Raw genomic sequence first — 23,228 nt, 5'->3', positions numbered from 1 at the left:
CTCCTTGGACTAATAAACTAGGTCAGACTCATTAATGACTAGATGAAATGACTAGCATATATATCATACCATTCTTTCTTCTCTTCTGTTTTCTCCTAGGCTATATTATTTATTTGTATATATATTTAAACATACTATGTGTATGTATTTATACACAATATATTATATATATACAGCATGGATCATATACAATAGTATTTTAAAACACAGCATTCTATCTTGTTCTCTGCTTGTGACTTATATCCATGCATAGGACCATGAGCTCATATCCTCTTCCTTAATCTCTAGCAGGATGCCATAGTGCTTACTGCATAGTTGTGCAGCCAACTTAAGGAAACAATGACTAGCCAGGTATGGTGGTGGCCTATCTGTAATCATGCACTCAGGTGGATCATGACCCCAAAATAATAAATAAGTAAACAAATAAATAAAATTACTAACCTCTTCACCATTTTTCTTCCTGCCCAAAGCATACTGTTTTGTTGCTTCAATGAAGCGCACAGGAATATTATATACTCGTTTATTAAAGAATACAACTAGTGTGTATGGTTGTTTGGAATCATGGCCAGAGCTTTTCCGAATAAGAAATGATCCATCCTGTTTAATGAAAGTAAAGCATACTTATGGTCAGTATCATCTATATTTCTTTAGGTAGAAATCTGTTCATAAAGAATACCTATATGATATTCAAAGGTGATTATAACTGATTAGAGTTTGTTTTAATATTTTCCAAGAAAATAGTTGATAAACTATACTCAGAAAAACTGGAGTGAGGTCAGTGCTAGCATTCAGTGTGTTTTAACATATCTATAAGATGTTAAGTTTACAGGACTGAGATATACATAAAAGGAAACAGAAGGGGCAAATCTAGAGGACTCTGTAGAACTAGGACCCATCACCAGTTGCTTATGAGTAAAAACAATGAAACAAATTTCATGTAAAAGTACTGGAAAGAGAAAATAGAGATTTGAAATTTAAGCTTCCAGCTGAAAACAAATACTCTTCTCAAAGATCTTCAAGTAGAAACAACCTTCAGGAGAACACTCCTATTTAATTAGTCTAGAATTATAAATTTAAAGATCATGAACAAAGGGCTGGAGAGATGGCTCAGTGGTTAAGGATGCTTGCAAAGCCTGGTGATCTGAGTTCAGTTCTCTAGTACCCATATAAAGCCAGATGCACAAAGGAGTGTACCATCTGGAGTTCATTTGTAATGGCAAGGGACCCTGGTTCAACCATCCTTGCTCTATCTCTCTTTACCAAATAGGTACAGGAATATTTTTTAAAATTATGAACAAAAATGATTAAAAGGGGACCTGGAGAGATGCCCTAGCGGTTAAGGTGCTTGCCTGTAAAGCCTAAGAACTCCTGTTTAAATCTCCTGGTCCCACATAGCCTGAGGCACCAGTGATGCAAGTGCACAAAGTTACACACGTGCACAAGGGGGCGCATGTCTGTAGTTTGTTCACAGTGCCTGAAAGGCCATGGTGTGCCTGTTCTCTCTTTCTTTCTCTCTCTCTCTCTGCCTCTTTCTCTCTCTCTCCTTCTCTGTCTCTCTCAAAAAAAATGATTAAAAAGGTTTTGGAGACATGACTTAGTGGCTAAGATGTTTGCCTGCAAAGCCTAAGGACCCAGGTTTCATTCTCCAGGTCCCATGTAAGCCAGATGCACATGGTGGCATCTGTGTCTGGAGTTTGTTTGCAGTGGCTAGAAGCCCTGGCACACTCGTTCTCTCTCTCTCTCTGTCTTTCTCTCTCTCTCTCTCTTTAATAAATAAATTTTTTTTTAAAGATGAGAAAAAAAAGGAAATGCAATAAGAAGAGATTAAACAGGATATAATTTGAAGAAAAAGATAAATCTATCACAGAAACAAATATATCAGGGACTAAGTAGATTCAAGCAAAGATTTAATACATTGAAGGAAGATACACAGAAAACCAAGTAATTTCAAAAAGAGTTATTAATAAAAGAAGTAAAATAGAATGTGCAAGTCAGAGATTAAAATGCAAGAGTGGCCACAAAAGGAATTTTAATAAATATAATTTGAACCTTTGAGGAAGAAAAAATAGTGGATCAGAATTACCTTTTGATTATAATTTAAGAAAACTTATTGTAGATAAGAGAAGACTTATGTTTACATGTTAGAAGCACTTCTTTAAGTCTGAGAAAATTGACTTGAAGTGATCTACTCAGAGATGTTTAGTACCACAATTTGACTTTAAAAAAATGTTTGCAGAGCCTTCAGACTGACATCAAATTCCATAGAAGGGCAAGAAAATAACAGCATTTAAGGATCTGTGTGTAGAGCAAGGCAGTATGACAGTGCCAACACTCAAGCTAAGGACGCTAGATTCAGTCAAGACTATCTCCAAGTATGATGCTATATTTATTTATTTGACAGAGAAAGAGGGAAGGGGAGAGAGAGGGAAAGAATGGGTACACCAGGACCTCCAGCCACTGAAAACAAACTCCAGATGTGTGTGCCCCCTGTACATCTGGCTAACATGGGTCCTGGGAACTAGAACCTGGATCCTTTGGCTTTGCAAGCAAATGGCTTAACCACTAAGCCCCTTCAAGTAGAAACAACCTTCAGCAGAACACTCCTATTTAATTAATCTCCAGCCCCAAAATAGTTTAAAAAAAATATTTTTTACTTTTATTTGCAAGAGGTAGGGAGAATGTGAGTGTGGGTGTGTCAAGGTCTCCAGCCACTGTACAAATGCATGAACCACTTTGTGCATCTGGCTTTACATGGGTACGGGGGAATCAAACTCAGTTACTTAGGCTTTACAGGCAAGTGCCTTAACCACAAAGCCCTACTTCAGTCCGCCCAACATGAGTTGCTTTTTCAAAAAGGTTTATTTATTTATTAGAGAGAGAGATTGAGCACACCAGGGCCTCCAGCCACTGCAAATGAACTCCAGACGCATGCACCACCATGTCCATCTGGCTTACGTGGGACCTGGAAAATTGAACGTGGGTCCTTAGGCTTTGCAGGCATGCACCTTAACCACTAAGCCATCTCTCCAGACCCCTCCCCAATGGGCTTTAATGAGCTATAAGTGACGGAATAATGTAAACCAGTCTTCCTGAAACTCTACTACAAGTAAGCTTCATCCACCAAAAACTATATGGGAAAGCCACTCAAAGGACTGTGGGAAGTGTTAATACATTTCACTGTAGACCTAGGGTAAACAAGGGTAAGAAGAACAGTATGGATGTGTTGTGCATTCTTGAGACAGATGAGAGGGAACTACTTCTTGAAGCACTGAGAAGGTGTTAAGCACCGCTCAAGGCTGTTAAAATCACAACTAGCATTAATGACAAATTCTGTTTGCATTAGAAGCCTTCCTTCAGATGCCCATCTTCCTGTAAATAAGCAAAGATGTTGGGGATGGGCAATTTGATACCCTACTTGAAAGCTGTTGGGCCCTTCCTTACAGCCTTGCCTGCCTTGAGCAAAAACACTGGTTTCACAGCCAGTCTTATGGGTTCCCACACCCAAGACCTGCAGACTATCCTTATGTCAGCACCGGCCATCTCGAACACACTAAGGAAGCCTTGAGACAACTGTGCAGCTTATTCTCCTCATTTCTGAAGGTGCAGCCCCAGTCAGGGCTCATCAAACACTTTGTGCTAGGCTTTTTTGTTGTCATAAGTTTTAATAAACTCCAGCTGACCCTACAATCAAGGTGGAGTTGGTCAACAGTGTACTTTCCCCTGGTGGACTAGAAGAATGACTGTGTAACAGGTGCTAAGAGGCAGGCTGCAGTTAGCCTGGAACACAAGCCTCAGTGACTATACTTAAGAAGAAGGCTGTGGGGCTGGAGAGATGGCTTAGCAGTTAAGCGCTTGCCTGTGAAGCCTAAGGACCCCGGTGTGAGGCTCGGTTCCCCAGGTCCCACGTTAGCCAGATGCACAAGGGGGTGCACGCGTCTGGAGTTCGTTTGCAGAGGCTGGAAGCCCTGGCGCGCCCATTCTCTCTCTCTCCCTCTATCTGTCTTTCTCTCTGTGTCTGTCACTCTCAAATAAATAAATAAATAACTTAACTAAAAAATAAATAAATAACTTAACTTAAGAAGAAGGCTGTGATTGGTCCAGAGCCCCTCCTCGCCTTGCTCAAGCTCACTCAGTGAAAGGCTAGGAGACTGTCCTATGCTGTTTTCCCTGTTATTGCAGTATTGCAATAAAGGGAATCCTTGAGAGATCTTGTCTTGCCTCCTTTGAGTGATATGGATTGAGCTGCTAAGAGAACAGAAGCAGCAGCAGAGAACAATTGGGAGAGGAGAGCTAAAGGGAGAGAATAAGAATAAAAGACAGAGTTCTAGAGAGCTGTCCAGTCTTCAGTGCAAGGGTCTCAGATCCCGGCTGAGAGCTGTCACCCTGGCTGTGGTTGGCAGAAAGGAGAACTGTAGCACTAGAGGGGCCACTTGCCACTGCCTTTTCTGCCTCCCACTGCTGCCAAACACTAAAGGAAAGTGCTAGAAACCAGCACTTAAAGAGCTTCTCCTTGGGCTGGAGAGATGGCTTAGCGGTTAAGCGCTCGCCTATGAAGCCTATGGACCCCGGTTCGAGGCTCGGTTCCCCAGGTCCCACGTTAGCCAGATGCACAAGGGGGCGCACGCGTCTGGAGTTCGTTTGCAGAGGCTGGAAGCCCTGGCGTGCCCATTCTCTCTCTCTCCCTCTATCTGTCTTTCTCTCTGTGTCTGTTACTCTCAAATAAATAAATAAAAAATATTTTTTTTAAAAAAAGCTTCTCCTTGCCTACCACATAGAACTAAAGAATCCTTAGCCAACTGATTGGTGCCATTCTGATCAAAATGCAAATTTTTAAAAAAAAAACATGGCAAAGAGAGAAAGAAAACGAAAACGGTCACTTAAATCTTGGTTGTTCAGACTTGAACTTTTAAAAATGTATTCCAGGGGCTGGGGAAGTGGCTTATTGGTTAAAAAAGCACTTGCTTATGTAGCCTGACGACCCAGGTTCAGTTCCCTAGTATCCATGTAAAGCCAGATGTACAAAGTGGAGTATGGATCTGGAGTTTGTTTGGCAAGAGGCCCTGGTGCATCCATTCTCTCTCTCTCCTTCCTTGTAAGTAAACACAATTTAAAAATGAGTGCTTAAGCATTTAGGCCTCCCAGAACCCACAGAAAAAGTTGGATGTGGCCACACATGTCTGTAATCCCAGTGGGGGAGGACTGGTGGGGGTGCTGAAAACCAGAGAATAGATGGGGGCTCACTGACCCTAAAATGGTAGCTGTAGGTTGAGGATGACACCCTGTCTCAAAGAAGCAGACAGATGAGCAATAGAGGAAGACGGCTGCAGTTCTCCGCTGGCCTCTGCAGGCAGGGGCATGGCATGCACATCTGTGCACTCACATGTGTATATCACACATAATACATCACACCACACACACTCTACGTACCCCCCCCACACATTACTTTTAGGAATTGTTTATCTTTAATAACATGAGTTGATTCAACATAGCCTTCCATGTTCACTCCTGGATGGAGCTCATATAGCACCAAGTCCTCCATAGTGCTCCCCCTAAACCCACTCTCTGAAGGTTCCACTAAACCTATGGAGCCTTGAGATAAAAGGTCAGGGAGGGGAAGGAGGGAAGGAGGAACAAAGTGGGGATGTTCTGAAAAGAGCAGTAAGTGCAGCAATCTCGGCATGCACAGCGGGGGCTATGAAAGGGGCTCAGCATTGTAAACGGAGGGTACGGTTTGAGGTGTATGGAGGACCAAACCTTGTTGGATCTCTGCAAGGCCTCTTCAGCAGACTTGCGGTCACAGGCACCAGCATACCAGAGTTTAGAGTGAAGGTCAGCTTCCTGTGAGATGGCGGCATTGTTAAACATAAGCTGAGCCTCAAAGTACTGGTGAAATTTTAACAATCAGCCCTTAAAGGACTTTGTAACTTCTGGGCACTGGAACAAGGGCCCATTTTGCAAGACCAAGACAGGAATAAATAATTTACATCCTTACCAGTAATGTGAAAATGAGTTTTATGCTTCCTTTGGCCAAGGATTATATCTCTGGTTCTTTCCCATTTGTCCTTAGAGGCTAACTAAATCCCACTAGGTTCCTGAACCATTTCTTTGTCCTAAATGAAGTATAATTTCTCTTTCCATTATGCTTTACTCTCATTGCTATATGGCATGGTTTATGATTTCCAGGTTTTATGAATATTATCTTACTTGATTCTTGCAAATCAGATACATGTTGTCATTTTTATCTAACATATTTACATAAGCTCAGAGCGACCTACTGAAGTGCATATAATAGCCCTTCTCTTGTCTCTTGAAACTGTTCTTATGTGTGTTTTAACATCATAAGCCTCCATGGCTTTATTCTGAGGAAATTATAAAGTTCAAATAAAATTTATGTATGAAAAATAACAACAAAACAACATATTTCCTTGCTATTTTAAAGAAACACTAATTGTTATTCAGGGGATCTGGAATATAAACGAGAGGAAATGGAGCAAGGTCTTAGTCACTGAAAATCCATAGGATTATGGATTATTGTTATTATTATACCATCAAACCAACTTAATTCAAATGTAGAGTCCATTCTCAAGCCTTACTTCACATTCTTTTTTCACAAGACATGCCCTTTTCTGCAGTTTACTGGAAAAAGTTCAATGGTGTTAAGAGTTCATGTCCTACCTGATCTGAAAAAGTGGAGTTAGATGAAAAGCTAGGGGATGGTCCATCCAAAGTTGGGCTTCCCCCTTCTGGAAATCCTAAAAAGTATGTGACATCAATTAGTCCCTAGTTTTTGAGCCCCTCCTATGTCTGCATCTCACTACTATACTGGCACTTTGGGGGACACATATATCGACATCATCTCTAGGACAATGATTCTGAGTGTGGGACCCCTAGGAGAGAGAAGTCTTTGTTTCTTTTACAGATACTTATTTTTGTGATTCCTGATTTTTAAAAATTTCTCTCTCTCTCTCTCTCTCTCTCTCTCTCTCTCTCTCTCTCTCTATATATATATATATATATATATATATATATATATATATATATGTATGTATGTATTTTGTTTGTTTGTTTTCTTCTTTTTGAGGTAGGGTCTCACTCTAGCCAAGGCTGACCTGGAATTCACTATTATAATCTCAGGATGGACTCGAATTCACTGTGATCCTCTTACCTCTCTCTGCCTCCCAAGTGCTGGGATTAAAGGCATGTGCTACCATGCCTGGCTGCTTTTTTCTTATATTAAACCAGAAAATATTACAACAGATTGAAACAGAACTGATAGAATAATCCAGCAGTTTCTCTTGTTCCAGACATTAGAAAGATCTGCAAACTAGACATGGTGGTTCATTCCTGTAATCACAGGCTGGAGGCTGAGTAAGGAGGAGAGAAAGTTCAAGGCCAGCCTGGGAACTTCATGAAGACTATGTCTCAAAAGAAAAAGTAGGTTGGGCATGGTGATACATGCCTTTAATCCCAGCACTTGGGAGGCAGAGGTAGGAGGATCACCGAGAGTTCAAGGCCACCTGAAACTACATAGTGAATTCCAGGTCAGCCTGAGTTAATGTGAGACCCTACATCAGAAAAAAAAAGGGGGGGGGGGGCCGGCTAGAGATATAGCTCAGTAATACTTGTCTAGCATGTGCAAGGCCCTAGGTTCAATCCTCAGTACTGATTAAAAATAAATTGCACACTTGGGAGGCAGAGGTGAGAGGATCATCGAGAGTTCAAGGCCACCCTGAGACTACATAGTTAATTCCAGGTCAGCCTGGACCAGAGTGAGACCCTATCTCGAAAAAAAAAAAAAAAAAAAAAAGTTGCAAAACTGGGTGTGGTGGTACACGCCTTTAATCCCAGCACTCGGGAGGTGGAGGTAGGAGGATCACTGTGAGTTCGAGGCCACCCTGACACTACATAGAGAATTCCAAGTCAGCCTGAGCTAAAGTGAAATCCTACTTCAAAAAACAAAAAACAAAAAACAAAAAAAATTAAAAAAAATTGCAAGCCAGGCATGGTGGCACATGCCTTTAATCTCAGCACTTGGAGGTAGGAGGATTGCTGTTAGTTGGAGGCCATCCTGAGACTCCATAGTGAATTCCAGGTCAGCCTGGGCTACAGTGAAACCCTACTTTGAAAAGCAAAAAAATAAATAAATAAAGACAAAAAAAAATTTGTAAACTGTAAAGCAATGCTACTCTCCCCACTATTTGTTTGGTTTAGGATGGTTATTTTATATTAAAAAGTATATGCTAGCAGGTAATGAATTTAAATATTATTATTTATTTTTTGAAGTAGGGTTTCCTTCTAGCACAGGCTGACGTTGAACTCTCTCTGTAGCCCCAGGCTAGCCTGGAACTCATGGCAATTCACCTTCCTCAGCCTCTTGAGTGCCAGGACTCAAGGCATGCACCACCACACCTGGCTGATTTATATACTTCTAAGGTGATGTTTGCCTTGGGAACATTTCCAGATATTTTCCATGTCATAAAAGGGTACCTTTTATAGATATATGTGATGATCACTAAAATTTATCTTGTATTTATATTAACATGTATCATTAATTGAGGACCTTGCAAGCACTATACCACATACTTCTTGTGGCTTCTTTTACTTAATCTTATTTTGAAAACAACTTTATTGTTTTTCTTTTAAAAAAGATACTTTTTAAAAAAGAGAGATGGCTCAGCAGTTAAGATACTTGGCCATAAAGCTTAATGACCCAAGTTCAATTCCCCAGTATCCACATAAAGCCAAATGCACCAAGAGGCACATGGGTCTGGAGTTCATTTGCAGTAGAGGCCCTGGTGCCAGGTGTGGTGGTGCAGACCTTTAATCTTAGCACTTGAAAGGCCAAGGTAGGAGGATCATTGTGAGTTTAAGGCTAGCCTGAGAATATATCATAGTGAATTCCAGGTCAACCTGGGCTATAGCAAGACCCTACCTTGAAAATAAAAAAAATAAAAATAAAAATAAAGAAAGAAAGAAAACTAAACAGTAAAATACTAAATCAATATTAAAAAAGAAAAAAATGTCTGAGATCTATTTACTTTTCAAAACAACCCTACGAAATCCTATAAAATAAACATCCTGGGATCCAAGAGGAAACACTGCGCCTAAACAACTGAAGAGACAGTGCCATTAGCACCCAGGTCTGTCCAACCCACACCCCGTCTTGCCATGTACCTGGTGCCGCTCTTTATGACTTCACTGTACTTACTTGGAAGAGGAACAGGTTTTTGATGGATAGGTCTGAAAGAAAGAATTTGGGTGAATTGAAAGGCAAAGTGCAATATGAATTTTCATGTTCGGTTACGCTGATGATGTTCTGAACAGGCATGTTACAAGGGAGTCACCAGCAATGGCCAAGGAGACAGGCCTAAGAATGGGAGAGGCACAAAACCTTAAAATAACTTAGTTTATTCCCTTTGATTATGAAAAAGAAGGAGCCTTGACTGCAGTATTATATTTTAGTTAAGTCCAACAATTAATCTGGATCACAGGTCTCTGAAATTTTAGTTTCTTGGAGGGCATTACTATGGGATATTGTTTATAATCATGGAAGTTGTTAATAAAAAGTAAATTAATTTTAAAAATAGGGGGAGGGAGGGCATTACCATGGGATATTATTTACAATAATGGAAGTTGTTAATAAAAATAATAAATAAATGTAAAGATTCTTACTTCTGGGCAGGAGAAAATACTGGTGACTGCACAGCTTCTTGTCTATGGCTAGACCCTCGGTGGCGTTCAGCAGGGATGGGCTTTTCTGTGTTAGGAGAATTCTCATATTAGCATTAAAATAAAATGTCTGTCCTCATCCCCAGATACAATCACATCAACTAAGCAGGACCAAATCTGTTCAGCTGTCCTCCCAATAGCATGTCTTCTACCAGGAGTTACAGGTTTGTGCACTTGAAAGTCTGCTGATGTGTTTGTGTCATTAGGACCAGGACTCCCCCCCCAGTAATGTTATAGCTCATGGTGGCACCTCTGTGCCCCTCTAGCAATGGATGTGAACTTTAAGGGTCTGAGCAGAGGTAGCTATCAAGAGATGAATAAGCCTTGACCACCTTCCACAAACTTCAATCTTTTTTCTGAAGTAGGGTCTCACTCTAGCCCAGGCTGACCTGGAATTCACTATGTAGTCTCAGGTTGGCCTTGAACTCACAGCAATCCTTCTACCTCTGCCTCCTGAGTGTTGGGATTAAAGGTGTGTGCCACCATGCCTGGCCCCTTTTAGCTTTTTAATGGGCAGAGAAAACAAACCTAATACACCTAAATGGTACTTAGGCAAGCTTTGGGATTCAGGATGGGTCCTACAAGTTTATGAACCCCAATTTTAGGTCCTGTCCTCTTTTGTAACAAAGAATTGATGAAAATGGACTCAAAAAGATAAATTATGAATTGCTAAGTTTATTTAGGGAGGAATCACATATTATGTGGTTTAATTAAGGGAAATTGGGGTTTAGAAAGAAGACTAGAGCAATCATAAACACATGGAAAGTAGGAAGCATGCACTCAGGTGGAAAACACAGCATAGTTCATGAGGCTCATTTAAGAGAAGTTGAGGTTTTCTTAAATATATTTTATTTATTTATTTACTTATTTGAGAGCGAGAAAGAGGCAGACACACACACACACACACACACAGAGAGAGAGAGAGAGAGAGAGAGAGAGAGAGAGAGAGAGAGAGAGAGAGAGAGAGAGAGAATGGGCATGCTAGGACCTCCAGCCACTATAAACGAACTCCAAACACATGTGCCACCTTGTGCATCTGGCTTATGTGGGTCCTGGAGAATTGAACCAGGGTCCTTTGGCTGTGTAGGCAAATGCCTTAACCACTAAGCCACCTCTCCAGCCCCTCCCCTTTTTTGAGGTAGGCTCTCACTCTAGCTCAGGCTGACCTGGAATTCACTATGTAGTCTCAAGGTGGCCTTGAACTGTCTCTGCCTCTCAAGGCTGGGACTAAAGGCATGTGCCACCATGCCCGGTTGAGAAATTGGGGTTTTTAAGGAAAGACTGGAGTAGAGCCAGAAGCATGTGGAATAGAACTCAAGAGCTTATGTAGGGAGATTTAGAAGGAACCCACATAGCATCTGTCCTGAGCCTCCCCATGGAAGAAACTTAAGAGAACAAATGATGGTGGCATAGGAAGAAGAGCAGAGGGGCGGGGTGTGAGGCACACTCCTTTAATCCCAACGCTCAGCAGGCAGAGGTAGAAGGTTGCTGTGAGTTTGAGGCCAGCCTGAACTACATAGTGACTTCCAGGTCCAAAACTCATACTTTATTTTTTATGTGGGTTTCCTTCAGGTGGTACCCACCTTGATATGTCTTTATTAGTCATAACATGGAGTATAAGTAACTCATTACTGATGAGAGGTACAGTGTCAAGATGTATGTTCTACTCTTAGAAAAATCAAATTCAAGGCTCACCCTATAATGCCATTCTCACAGGCATTACTTTGCTTTCTTAAGGGTTAGAAAACAGATATAAAGTAGAACTTAAGGAATATATGTTGAAGCCCACAGGGATCATGCCTCCAACTCCCTATGTAATGATCCTCCTGCCTCTACCTCCCAAGTACTGGGATTATAGGCATGCATCACTGCACTGGGCTTATGCAGTGCTAAGGATGGAACCCGAGGCTTTGTGCATGTGAGGCAAACACTTATTAACTTCTTTCTTGTCCTTTCCTTCTTTTTTCTATCCCAAGCTCATGTTTTTTTTTTTTAATACAAAATTTTTAAGTGGAGTGGTTATTCAAAAAGTAAGGTTTTGGGCTGGAGAGACAGCTTCGTGGTTAAGGAGCTTGCCTGCAAAGCCAAAGGATCCAGGTTCAATTCCCCAGGACCCACATAAACCAGAGGTACAAAGTGGTACATGCACCTGGAGTTCATTTGCAGTGGTTAGAGGCCCTGGCATGCCCATTCTCTCTCTCCCCCTCTTTCTCTCTCTCAAATAAATAAATAAAAATATTTTTTTAAAAAGAATTTTAGAGGGCTGGAGAGATGGCTTAGCGGTTAAGCACTTGCCTGTGAAGCCTCAGGACCCTGGTTCAAGGCTCGATTCCCCAGAACCCACGTTAGCCAGATGCACAAGTGGGTGCACATGTCTGGAGTTCGTTTGCAGTGGCTCAAAGCCCTGGCGTGCCCATTCTCTCTCTTTCTCTCACTCGCTCTTGCTCTTAAGTAAATAAATAAAAGTAAACGAAAAATTTAAAAAAAGAATTTTAGAAAAGTAAGATTTTGAGGTTTGTTAATAAAATAAAAGAAGTATTTGAAGATATACTAAGAAGACATTTGAACTTTGGAAAATTTAGCAAAAGAACTTGTGAAAAGGATTTTAAAAATGATTTCTGCCTGATTTGTAGTCCAGATCCCTTCAGTGAGGTTTTCAAAGTTGGCATTATAAATTAAACAACTTACAAAAAGTTTTATGTAATAGAATTAACCAAATAAGGTCTTCACTCATGAGTTGGAAACTAGAGAAGGGTGACTTGAAGTTAGTGCTCCAAATGGGGTTAGTAGGATGTCTCTACCTTCTGAGTCAAACAAGACCACTGCTTCTAATTGTCTTGTGTGGACCTGGGGACTTCTTTTTCCCCCAAGGTAGGGTCTCATTCTGGCCCAGGCTGACCTGGAATTCACTATGTATTCTCAGGGGGGTCTTGAACTCAAGGTGATCCTCCTACCTCTGCCTCCCAAGTGCTGGGATGAAAGGTATGCACCACCACGCCCGGCTCTGGTTTTTGTTTTTAATTTTTAATCTCAGCTTTGAATATGTTGCCTAGAGACTTACTTTCTACACAGTTTGTGTTTTGGGAGCAGGAAGGGAAATGAAACTAGATAATTTGTTAGCTTTTCAATTAAAAAATAATTTCCTTCTGTAACAATATGTCATCTTTTGTAATCAGTATTCCCACATGGAAAAAAAAACACTACTTGCATGTCAAAAGCAATTTAATGTTTAACATCATGAGTACAAGATATTTTTCATGCAAGCAACCACATCTAACTGCTGAGCCATTTTCCCAGCTATACAAAAATATAAATAAAAAGATTTGAAAAAATCATTACTTTGTCTAAGCTGTTATTTCTAAGCTATGTGAGTGACGGTAAATTGGTAGGGCCATAGCCCTATTTCCTGACATGACTGGACATAGCCACCTAAAACAAGCAGGTGGAAAGTACGCATGCTGTAGCCTCCAAGACTCCACAGGCTAAGCCCAGGCTAAGAGCCAGTTTTGTGGCTCATTACTGCAAAGTGAAAGGTTCCTTTATTTAGCTACATCAATTTCATGTTTATAATTGGCTTATAAAGATTGAAAGCAGTTTGGAATTCCATTTATATACAAATCCTTAATTTAAAAAAGACTTTTGGGGCTGAGGAAAAGGCTGAGTGATTAAGACTACTTGCCATGTGTAGTGGTTTGATTCAAGGGTTTCCCGTAAACTTAGGTGTCATGAATGCTACGTTCCCAGCTGATGGAGACTTGGGAATTAACACCTCCTGGAGGCAGTGTATTGTTGGGGGCGGGTTTATGGGTGTTATAGCCAGTTTCCCCATGCCGGTGTTTGGCACACTCTCCTGTGGCTATGTTGGCCAGAGGGTGATGTCCACCCTCTGCTCATGCCATTGTTTTCCCTGCCATCATGGAGCTTCCCTCTCAAGCCTGTAAGCCAAAATAAACCTCTTTTTTTTTTTTTTCCCCACAAGATGCTCTTGGTTGGGTGATTTCTACCAGCAATGCAAACCTGACTGCACCACCACACAAACACGAGGGCCTGCAATGGCCTGAGTTTGATTTCCACCACCCATATAAAAAGCCAGTGCAACCAAGCATTCCCGTAATCGCAGTCCTGTGGAGGGGTTGGGTAGGGCAGAGACCAGAGAATCACTGGGGCTTGCTTGTCAGCCAGTCTGGCCAAAAAATGCAGCTTGGGGTTCAGTGAGAGACTCTGCCTCAAAGAAGCATCATGGAGGAGCAGTAAAGGAAGACACTCTCCTCTCCTCTGGCCTCCACATGCATGTGAAGGTCTGTATACATCAACACAAACATGTGCATACACTATACATACACATACCACATAATACATACTATACATACATGCCAACAATTACTTTTTTAGAGGACATATTTAATTTCAAAACTAAATTTACCTTCACAGACATTTGATGCATTCTGTGGAGAGACAACTGGAGTCTGGAATAAGCAAAAATACAACAGAAAAGCAAAGATGTTCAATAGAGTAGAACATGGAAACAAAGCAAGAGCAATGTTATTAAAGTAAACACACAGGCAAAATTTTCTTACGTGCACAGCTAATCTTTCTTTTTTTTTAAAAAAGAGTTTTATTTATTTATTAGAGACAGAGAGAGGGACAGAGAGTGAGAATGGGTGAGCCAGGGTCTCTAGCCAGTGCAAATGAACTCCAGATGTATGCACCATCATGTGTGCATCTGGCTTATGTGGGACCTGGAGAATTGAACCTGGGTCCTTAGGCTTTGCAGGCAAGTGCCTTAACTGCTAAGCCATTTCTCTTGCCCAACACAGCTACTCTTTCAACCATAAGAACAAAACAAAAAGTTTCCTCCCATAAGTGTTTTATGGGAGGAACAGTGTGATCTAGGTGTGGGGACATCACTGCTCTGTCAATAGAGTTGATGACTACCATAATCCCCAGCAGCTGCCAGGCTACAGTAGTGCTTGTTTGGTGGGTACCTGGCATCTGGCTTTGGCCTCATGGCCCCCACCTTCTATGTGTTTCCTAAGTGAAAGTCACTGTCAAGTTTTGGAGTAGGTTCAGGTTCAGCTGGGCTGCCCTACACCACAGGATGGTCCAAGTCCAACCAGAATCTGTGTACGCCGGATACACAATGGCCTGTCATTTGCTCTGGGGTCAGCAAGGCAGGGAGTACACAGAGGGGCTTCCTGTGGGGAAGGCAGATGTGACGGGCACTTCCTTGGAGCTGCCGTGTACACTCAAGGAAGCTGACAGGGTCCAGAGAGGACCAGCTCATTCCAAGCAGCATCTTCCCAGCTACCAAAGGATCTGAAGCCCCCTCTGGACTGGGCAGCAGCTTTAGTCACTAAGACCACTGTGTTCATCATAGCTGGAAGTGTAGTCAACTTTAGACAAGCAAGAATTAATAAATATTGTAGGAAATGTAAAGCACTTTTAAATGAAGAATCAACTTACTGTCTTAAGCGGTACAGCTGTTTTTTTCCTGGCAATAAAAGAAGATTTGCAGTGTTAAAACACAAGGAAGATGAAGTAAAACTTGCTCTGATATCTAAAGCAGAATCGTGAAGAGGGAGGGTAGGGAGACTGCTCTTAGAGGGCAGAGAAGGTGATTGCTGTGGTCCTCCCAGCTTCAGACAGGGTCAGACAGGTGGGGAAAGTTAATACTAATAAGCAAGAGCCTGGTTGCCAAGGAGTCAGCAGATGTGATTTCTGTTCGAATCCAACTGCTATTTAGTGACCTTGGGCCCTTTCTCTGTGCTGTGAGGTAAGCATGAGCTTTAGTTTCCTCAGTGTGAACTAGGGACCAGGGTACATCAGAGCCCTTCCCCTCCCCGGGGGCAGCCTCTGCTATAGGTGAGAGGGTGGCCAAGCAGGTAAGGTTGCAGCCCGTACCCACACACCGACTTCTGTCCTGCTTCTGCGTCACTACTCTCTAATGCACGTCTTGAGAGAGACTCAAGGCCAAAAAACAGCTCAAAAACCACCGTGATTTATGGTCCTGAAGGTCTGTGTCTACACACTAACATTCCTAGTGTTGCTAAGGCTTCATGCTTCTCCTTGGAGCTTATTTTGAATGATTTCCCCTCTCTCTCCTACTCTTCCCTCTTTCTTTCCTGCCCTCTTTCTTTTCTCTCTTCCCATCCATTCCCTCCCCAATCCCTCTCATTTGTGGCTGAAAGCTGAAGTATAAAGGAAGAATACTAACAATTATCAAATGTCTGTATGGTGTCTGAAACTAGCTCCTCACAGATCATCTATGTCATCTGAATGGATTTTAAGGGCTGGAGAGGTGGCTTAGTGGTTAAGGCACTTGCCTGCCAAGCCTAAGAACCCAGGTTCAATTCCTCAGTACTCACATAAGCCAGATGCACATGCATCTGGAGTTCATTTGCAGTGGCTACAGGCCCTGGCACACCTGTTTTCTCTTTCTCTCTCTCTTATAAATAAAAATAAAATTAAATGACTTTTAAAATGGATATCAGACAGATATTTCAGAGATGAGGAAACAGTCCACAGTCTAAATAACTTGCTCAAGTTGATAAAATTGAGCTATGAGAGAAATGTGCACTTTTGGTTAACAATTCTCTGAAATTAAGGCTTTCTTTGGTTTCTGCTTAGGCACAGTTAAGACTATAACCATGCAGACCAACTCTAGATCTATGCAAGTGTGCTTTATAGTAACCTACCATTTGTAGCAACACATCATGATACTCAGCAGTCTCTAAAGCCCCTTTTTTGTTTTTTCGAGATAGGGTCTCACTCTAGCCCAGGCTGACCTAGAATAATAAATTCACTACCTAGTCTCAGAGTGGCCTCGAACTCACAGCGATCCTCCTACTTCTGTCTCTCCAGTGCTGGGATTAAAGGTGTGCACCACCATGCTCAGCTCCTAAAGCCCTTTCAATATTTTAATAATATTTTTTGTTCATTTTTTATTTATTTATTTGAGAGCAACAGACACAGAGAGAAAGACAGATAGAGGGGGAGAGAGAGAATGGGCGCGCCAGGGCTTCCAGCCACTGCAAATGAACTCCAGACGCGTGCGCCCCCTTGTGCATCTGGCTAACATGGGACCTGGGGAACCGAGCCTCGAACCGAGGTCCATAGGCTTCATAGGCGAGCGCTTAACCGCTAAGCCATCTCTCCAGCCCTCCTAAAGCCCTTTTAATCTCCATAAGAACAGTTTACAACACAGCCTCCACTGTGTCGCTGTGATAATCTCTCTAGTGCTGTGCAAATGGTAGGTCCGGTGATTTACCTGCCAGTAAAGCCAAGGAGTAGAGATTAAAGGTAGGAGCAGCTAGAAAGGCTCAGAACTATCCAGGCACTGAAACTGGGGTGCCTTACAAAACAATGATTTAACTGAAACACTATGGGAGACAAGACTTCTCATGTGTAATTTCAGTGGGGGCTATCCTGGCTCACTGTGCAGGAGACCGAGCAGATAAAGAACTTCTAATGGAGGGCAGCAGGGATTCACCATGGCACACAGCCAGAGCTCACATGGCCATGAGTACTCACCCGGCCCTTGGCAGTGGGGATGGCGCAGCAGGTGAAGGTGACTTGGAGTCCCAGGCCCCGCTGTTTCGACCTGCACAACACACATATGGGTCAGTCCCCGTGTCCTGAACCTAGGCCTGATGGTCTCAGTGAGGCTAACTTTTCTGGCACACATGACATGACACAACACAATACAATACAACACACACACACACACACACACACACAATTTTGTGTTGCTTTTAGTGAAGCTCACATACCTAATGGCACTGAAGCTGTGGGGCAAACCAATGAGCACAGAGATGACAGGTTTAAAATTCCAATTTATAAGCTCAGGACTAGACTCTAGGTTAGAAACAACACCCTAACATTTCTAACAAACCTTCTCTTTACGTCCATGGGCAAGTCCAGAGCCCTTGGTTATGAAGGTCCACTATAGCCCTATGAAGTTTCCTTTGGGAGGGAGTCAAGAGCTCCCTCTGGGATCTGTGTACACTATATAGGTATGCTCAGCAGGGATGCCTCGAGCCACCTCTCCTGATGCACTGCCCCTGAGCTCATTCATCCCCCTGCCTCAATGCCATATAAGCTCTCCATCTGATATTCAAGAATGTCCACTTGCTCACTGTAAGTCCTCAGGACTTTTGCCCAGTACACAAATGGACGAATTGGGGCAAGTGGTAGGCCATTTCCCACATCTAATCTTCTGAAGTTACAGAAGGGACCTAAGTGCTTTCTCCCCCGTACTCAACCTCCCCTTGACACTAAAGACAGAATCAGACAATCATGAGGGAGGAAGTGAGGGAAGTGATAGATTTTTGCAAGGACTGCTACTTGGGTATTCCTCTTGGTGAGACCAAGGAAGCTCTTTATAAGATTCTTCATACTCAATAATCAAAAAGGACTGAGAACCTGGCCTGTGTGCAGTATTGGAAGGTGTTGGTGACCCTGAGGGAGCTGTGTGTCTGGAAGGAGAGACACACAGGGAAGCTATATGAGTCCTCCTGTCGTCTTATCTAAACACAAACAAGCACAAAGGCCCTAATATGAGAACCTGAGACCAGATTTATTCTCATGGACTCTCATAAAGGAAGACTGACCCTCCAGCTTCTGCTCAGAGTCATTCTATTCTTTTTCTATGTAGGTTTTTGTTTTTTGTGTTTTACACACAGTTCTTGCTGAAGGCTAATGTCCTTAAATACAAACCCAAATGCATGGTCTGACTGTGCTATGCAGCTTCTGCCCACACCCTGTGCAGCAGTGCCACCCCCAGTGTACCTTCTATTTAAAGCTTCCTTGACCTAGATACAGTTTAAAAAAAAATTAAGGGCTGGAGAGATAGCTTAGCAGTTAAGGCACTGGCCTGCAAATCCAAAAGACCAAGGTTTGATTCCCCAGGACCCATGTAAGCCAGATGCCCAAGGTGGAGCATGCATCGGGAGTTCATTTGCAGTGGCTGGAAGCCCTGGTACATCCATTCTTTCCCTCTCTTCTCTTTCTCAAATAAATTTTAAAAATTAAGAAAAAGATTACATTTAGAATTTTTTACATTTACATAACAATAAGTTGAAAAGACATCTGAGTATGTTGTATGAGTCTAACAGCAGTTAGCTAGGTAGCACATAAAATTGAGTACTGAAGATGAACATTGCTAAAAAGTCTTAGCTGCTTATAGATTTTGATGGGACAATTTAGGAAAGAGAGAAAAATAAATCTTACCTGAAATATCAGGAAGTAGGAAAAAGTTCTCAGTCATAATTTCCTTCCAGGCAATTCCTCCTCTTGTTAAATGCCAAGGAATCATTTGGTTTGGGTATATTACCTTTTGCTAGTCCTGTTTATTGGCTGGCTTTTCTACTAAGCTTCCCTTTCCACCACATCTCCAGTCAGCCTGCTAACAACCTCTTTCCTTTCCTGCTTCATGAATAACTCCTGGCCAATATGGGGGGAGGGGGGCAGCGGGGAGGCTCTCCTGGCTCTGCTATGTGGCCCTGAAGCACAGTGTCAGTGCCTATCCTCTGATCTTGCATTTGACAACAGAGTTCTGGTTATTTCTCCATGATCAAGCCAGCTAGGGGAACTCAACCATGTGTCTCAATTACCCTCTCTGTGGAATGGGGACGGCACAACTTTCCATGTCAAACTCAGAGTCACTGTAGTCAGATACCAGGGTAGAGGGTAGCTTTGCCATTTTACAGAATTATCAAAATATAAAAATAGTATTCTGGAAAAAATAAGTTTTGATATTTAAAAACGTACTGAGTGAAGGGATCATATGTATAGAATGGCATATGGAGTAATTCTCTCCATAGGAAGTATCTAGAAAAGTAGATCTATAGCAACAGAAAGTGGTGGTTGCCTGGAGCTTAGGGTAGGAATAGCACCGACTATAAAAGTGGGCATAAGGGATCTTGGAGGCTGGAGTGGGCATGGAAATTTTCTAAATCTAGACTGTGGTTATGGTTACATAATGTATAACTATAAATGCCATGATTTACAAAAGTCATTGAGTTTATACATTTGATGGTTAAATCTTATGATATGAAAATTCTAACTCATGAAGGATGTTAGGAAGTGTCATTATTGCTGTTGTTTTAGTGTCTCGTGATGAACTACCTCATTGTCTCTAGATGCTGGAAGTGTTCTGGGTACTTTAAATGTGCATTCTCCATGTTGGTAACTGGGACTACCAGGATTCCAAACTAGGACTATGTGGCTGAGAACCCAAGCTTTTAACCACCTAATTCCTAAAAGAAGAGCTGAGGGTTAAAGCCTGGAGACTTCTCAGTCTGAAGAGGGGAGATGGGGGAGAAGCCACCCAAGAGCCCAGAAGGCAGATGAAAATTAGGACTCATTTATTGAGGGTCCCTCCACATGGTGGCTGCTAGATAGTGGACAAGGATGAGGCTTGGTCTTCTATTCCCATTTATCAAGAAATGTAAATATAGCGGCTATTTCTTCATGTTTGATTTGAGTTGTGGATTGCTTTTGGAACAAATTCAAAACCATATCAAACCAGACCAAACCATGCATATACTTTACCTGAAACTGTCCCTGGAGATGGCATCAGCTTTGAGGAGCCATTCGGCTTGGTTGATCTATTCACCATGGGCGCTTAAACACACAAATATGTACATGTTTCATGATTACAGATGTATTCCATTGATGCAAATTTCTCATGTAGAAGTTTTGTTAAAATGAATACTAGCTGGGCGTGGTGGTGCACGCCTTTAATCCCAGCACTTGGGAGGCAGAGGTAGGAGAATCATCATGAGTTCAAGGGCCACCCTGAGACTACAGAGTGAATTCTAGGTCAGCCTGAACTAGAGTGAGACCCTAGCTCAAAAAAAAAAAAAAATACTGAATACCAGCATATGATATATTTTTTCAAACCAGCAGTCTAGGAGATGAAAGCGGTTTTCTGTTTTGTTTTGTTTTGTTTTAATCAGAAGTGTATTAAACCCAAGCATGGAGGGGTCAAATTACTAGTCCCACCTTTCCTGCTACAGGCTATTTCTCTTGGATTTTGTTGGGAGGGGGATGTATGCTATTTTGTGGCAGCAGGTGACTTGAGAATTCAGGGGAATTTAAAAGTTGTCAGTGATATTTAGGGAGTTCAGGAGAGAGTTATGTGAACATGGAGTGAAAACTGTGCATTGTTCCCTTGGGCTGAGTTCATTAAATGAGCAGTGTTACCTGAAGAGACTTCTCTTACATGGAACTAGGTCCTCCAAAGTGACTCTATCAGAGAATGTTCTGTTTCTGTGCCTGGTATGAGGGTATGTGGCACTGGCTTTTTGAGATAATTTGTTGGTAATAGGATCAATCGTTTGTTTTCTCATAGAGGCTTTGCAAATGGAATGGTCTGAGATGGTAAATGGAAAGAGCCAGGATGCAGAGCCTGTTCTCACTCCCTTTGCCAGTCTTACAGAAATTGCTCCTGGTGCACTATTTAAAAGGCCAGCGTGGTGTCTTGCAATTCCATATTAGGCTTTATGAGAGAACCATTCTAAGTGAGGAAGCTGGAAATAATAAACCAGGTGTGTCTGTAATTTCAGACAAGAGAATTAAATCATGGAAGAACTGAAACCCACACATGAGTTGCTCACTGATGCTCTCTGCTTCCCCTACCAAAGGGTTTGACACATCAGCAGTCCTGAACACTGTTGCTTCTGAGACCCTCATTGATTAGTACTAAATGGCCTGGGTATGAAAACTGCTAGAAGTCTGACGATACTTGAAACTATAAGTGCTTACCTTTCTCCACTGGATGCGGACCACTTTCCGTGGGATGGATATAGTTTTCATCATTATCTTCTACAGGGACCACATAGTCCGCCTAGAAGAAAACGAGAAGTGAGTAATGGGAATGCTGACATTGGTAGTAAACTGTAGGGCAGGAAGTGATTGAAGACAAAGCTTTTATGGGATACAATTGACCTGCCATAGAGCTGCACTCTGCAAAGGTTACAACTGGGTGCATCCTGGCATTTAGTCATCTGTCAATATATATGGGGCATTAGCTACAGGATCCCCCTTCATGAATGCCAAAGTCCATATACATCTGTTTCAGTAATTTCATATGGAGGCTTAGTAACAACTCTTAAGGGGATTGCCATAGCTTTCATGTAATTTAAACTGGATTTTCTTTACATATGCTGACATATTCTCATTTCTGTATGGTTTTACATATACTGTCCACTGATGGGTGTGTCCATCTTCTTCTCTTTTCTTTCCAAAATAGCGAGCAACATTACCATAAACTATTGGTTTAACAATAGTAAATCCCTCAGTCCTCAGGCTTCACAGGCAAGCGCCTTAACCCCTAAGCCATCTCTCCATGTCTGTTTTGATGTAGGTGACTGGAGGAAGTCGGGGCTCAATAAAGTTTTCACTCTCCCAGAGACCAGAGTTAAAGGCTGAGCACAAGAAGATTTAAGAAAGGGAAGCCAGGGCAGAGGCACAAAGGAAAGTGGGGCGGGGGGGGGGGAGTGGAGGAGGGCTGAAGCAGAGTCCTCAGGGTTTTTGTTTTTATTTATTCATAAGTTGGTGGAAATTCAGGTTGATTCCACATTTTGGCTGTTAAAAGTGTGTGGTGGTTTGATTCAGGTGTCCCACATAGACTTAGGTGTTATGAATGCTAGGTTCCCAGCTGATGGACATTTGGGAATTAATGCCTCCTGGAGGGAATGTGTTGTTGGGGGTGGGCTTATGGGTGTTATAGCCAGTTTCCCCTTGCCAGTGTTTGGCACACTCTCCTATTGCTATTGTCCACCTGATGTTGGCGAGGAGGTGATATCCACCCTCTGCTCATGCCATTGTTGTGCCCTGCCATCATGGAGCTTCCCCTTGAGTCTGTAAATCAAAATAAACCTTTTTTTTTTCCCACAAGCTGCTTTTGCTGGTATGATTTTTGCCAGAATGCAAACCTGACTGCAACAGTAAAGTTGGTACTGAGAGTGCTGTCATTACTGCTAGACACCTAACTGTGGCTTTGGCCTTCTGGGGCTGATTTTTGTTTTGTTTTTCAAGGTAGGGTCTCACAATAGCCCAGACTGACCTGGAATTCACTCTGTATTTTCAGGGTGGCCTTGAACTCACAGCAATCTTCCTACTTCTGCCTCCCAAGTGCTGGGATTAAAGGTGTGCTCTACCACAGCTGGCCCTCCTCCATTTATTTACTTGCAAGTATGTATGTGTACTTATGCATAGATGTGTCAAGGATTCTTGCCACTGCATATGAATGCCAGATGCATGCACCACGTTGGTGTGTCCAGCTTTATGTGGGTAGTGGGGAATTGAACCTGAGCCTCTAGGCATTGGAAGCTGGCATCTTTAACCACTGAGCCATTTCCCCAGCTCCTCCTCCATTTTTAATTGGGTTATTCATGTCTTTCTTATTATATAACTCTTTTTTAGTATTTATTTTATTTATTTGAGAGAGAATGAGAAAGAGAAAGAAGCAGATATTGAATGGGCATGCCAGGGCC

General features: G+C 42.2%; 1 protein-coding gene across 3 annotated transcripts in view; it reads right to left on the bottom strand.

Annotated features, from left to right (window-relative positions):
- The window catches only part of Blnk (B cell linker), a 69,006-nt gene that overhangs the window by 4,699 nt on the left and 41,079 nt on the right, over positions 1–23,228 (bottom strand). For all 3 annotated transcript variants that reach the window (XM_012951521.2, XM_045159511.1, XM_045159513.1), the window contains 10 exons: positions 21,496–21,577; positions 20,281–20,352; positions 17,260–17,329; positions 15,193–15,220; positions 14,153–14,195; positions 9,673–9,757; positions 9,209–9,240; positions 6,676–6,752; positions 5,755–5,838; positions 442–597 (listed from right to left, as the gene is read on the bottom strand). In XM_012951521.2, the coding sequence (XP_012806975.2) occupies positions 442–597; positions 5,755–5,838; positions 6,676–6,752; positions 9,209–9,240; positions 9,673–9,757; positions 14,153–14,195; positions 15,193–15,220; positions 17,260–17,329; positions 20,281–20,352; positions 21,496–21,577 (729 nt within the window). The remainder of the gene's footprint in view (positions 1–441; positions 598–5,754; positions 5,839–6,675; positions 6,753–9,208; positions 9,241–9,672; positions 9,758–14,152; positions 14,196–15,192; positions 15,221–17,259; positions 17,330–20,280; positions 20,353–21,495; positions 21,578–23,228) is intronic.

Source organism: Jaculus jaculus, chromosome 1 (genome assembly GCF_020740685.1).
Source record: "Jaculus jaculus isolate mJacJac1 chromosome 1, mJacJac1.mat.Y.cur, whole genome shotgun sequence".
Lineage (NCBI taxonomy): Eukaryota > Metazoa > Chordata > Mammalia > Rodentia > Dipodidae > Jaculus > Jaculus jaculus.
This window is presented reverse-complemented; position numbering and strand designations above follow the sequence as displayed.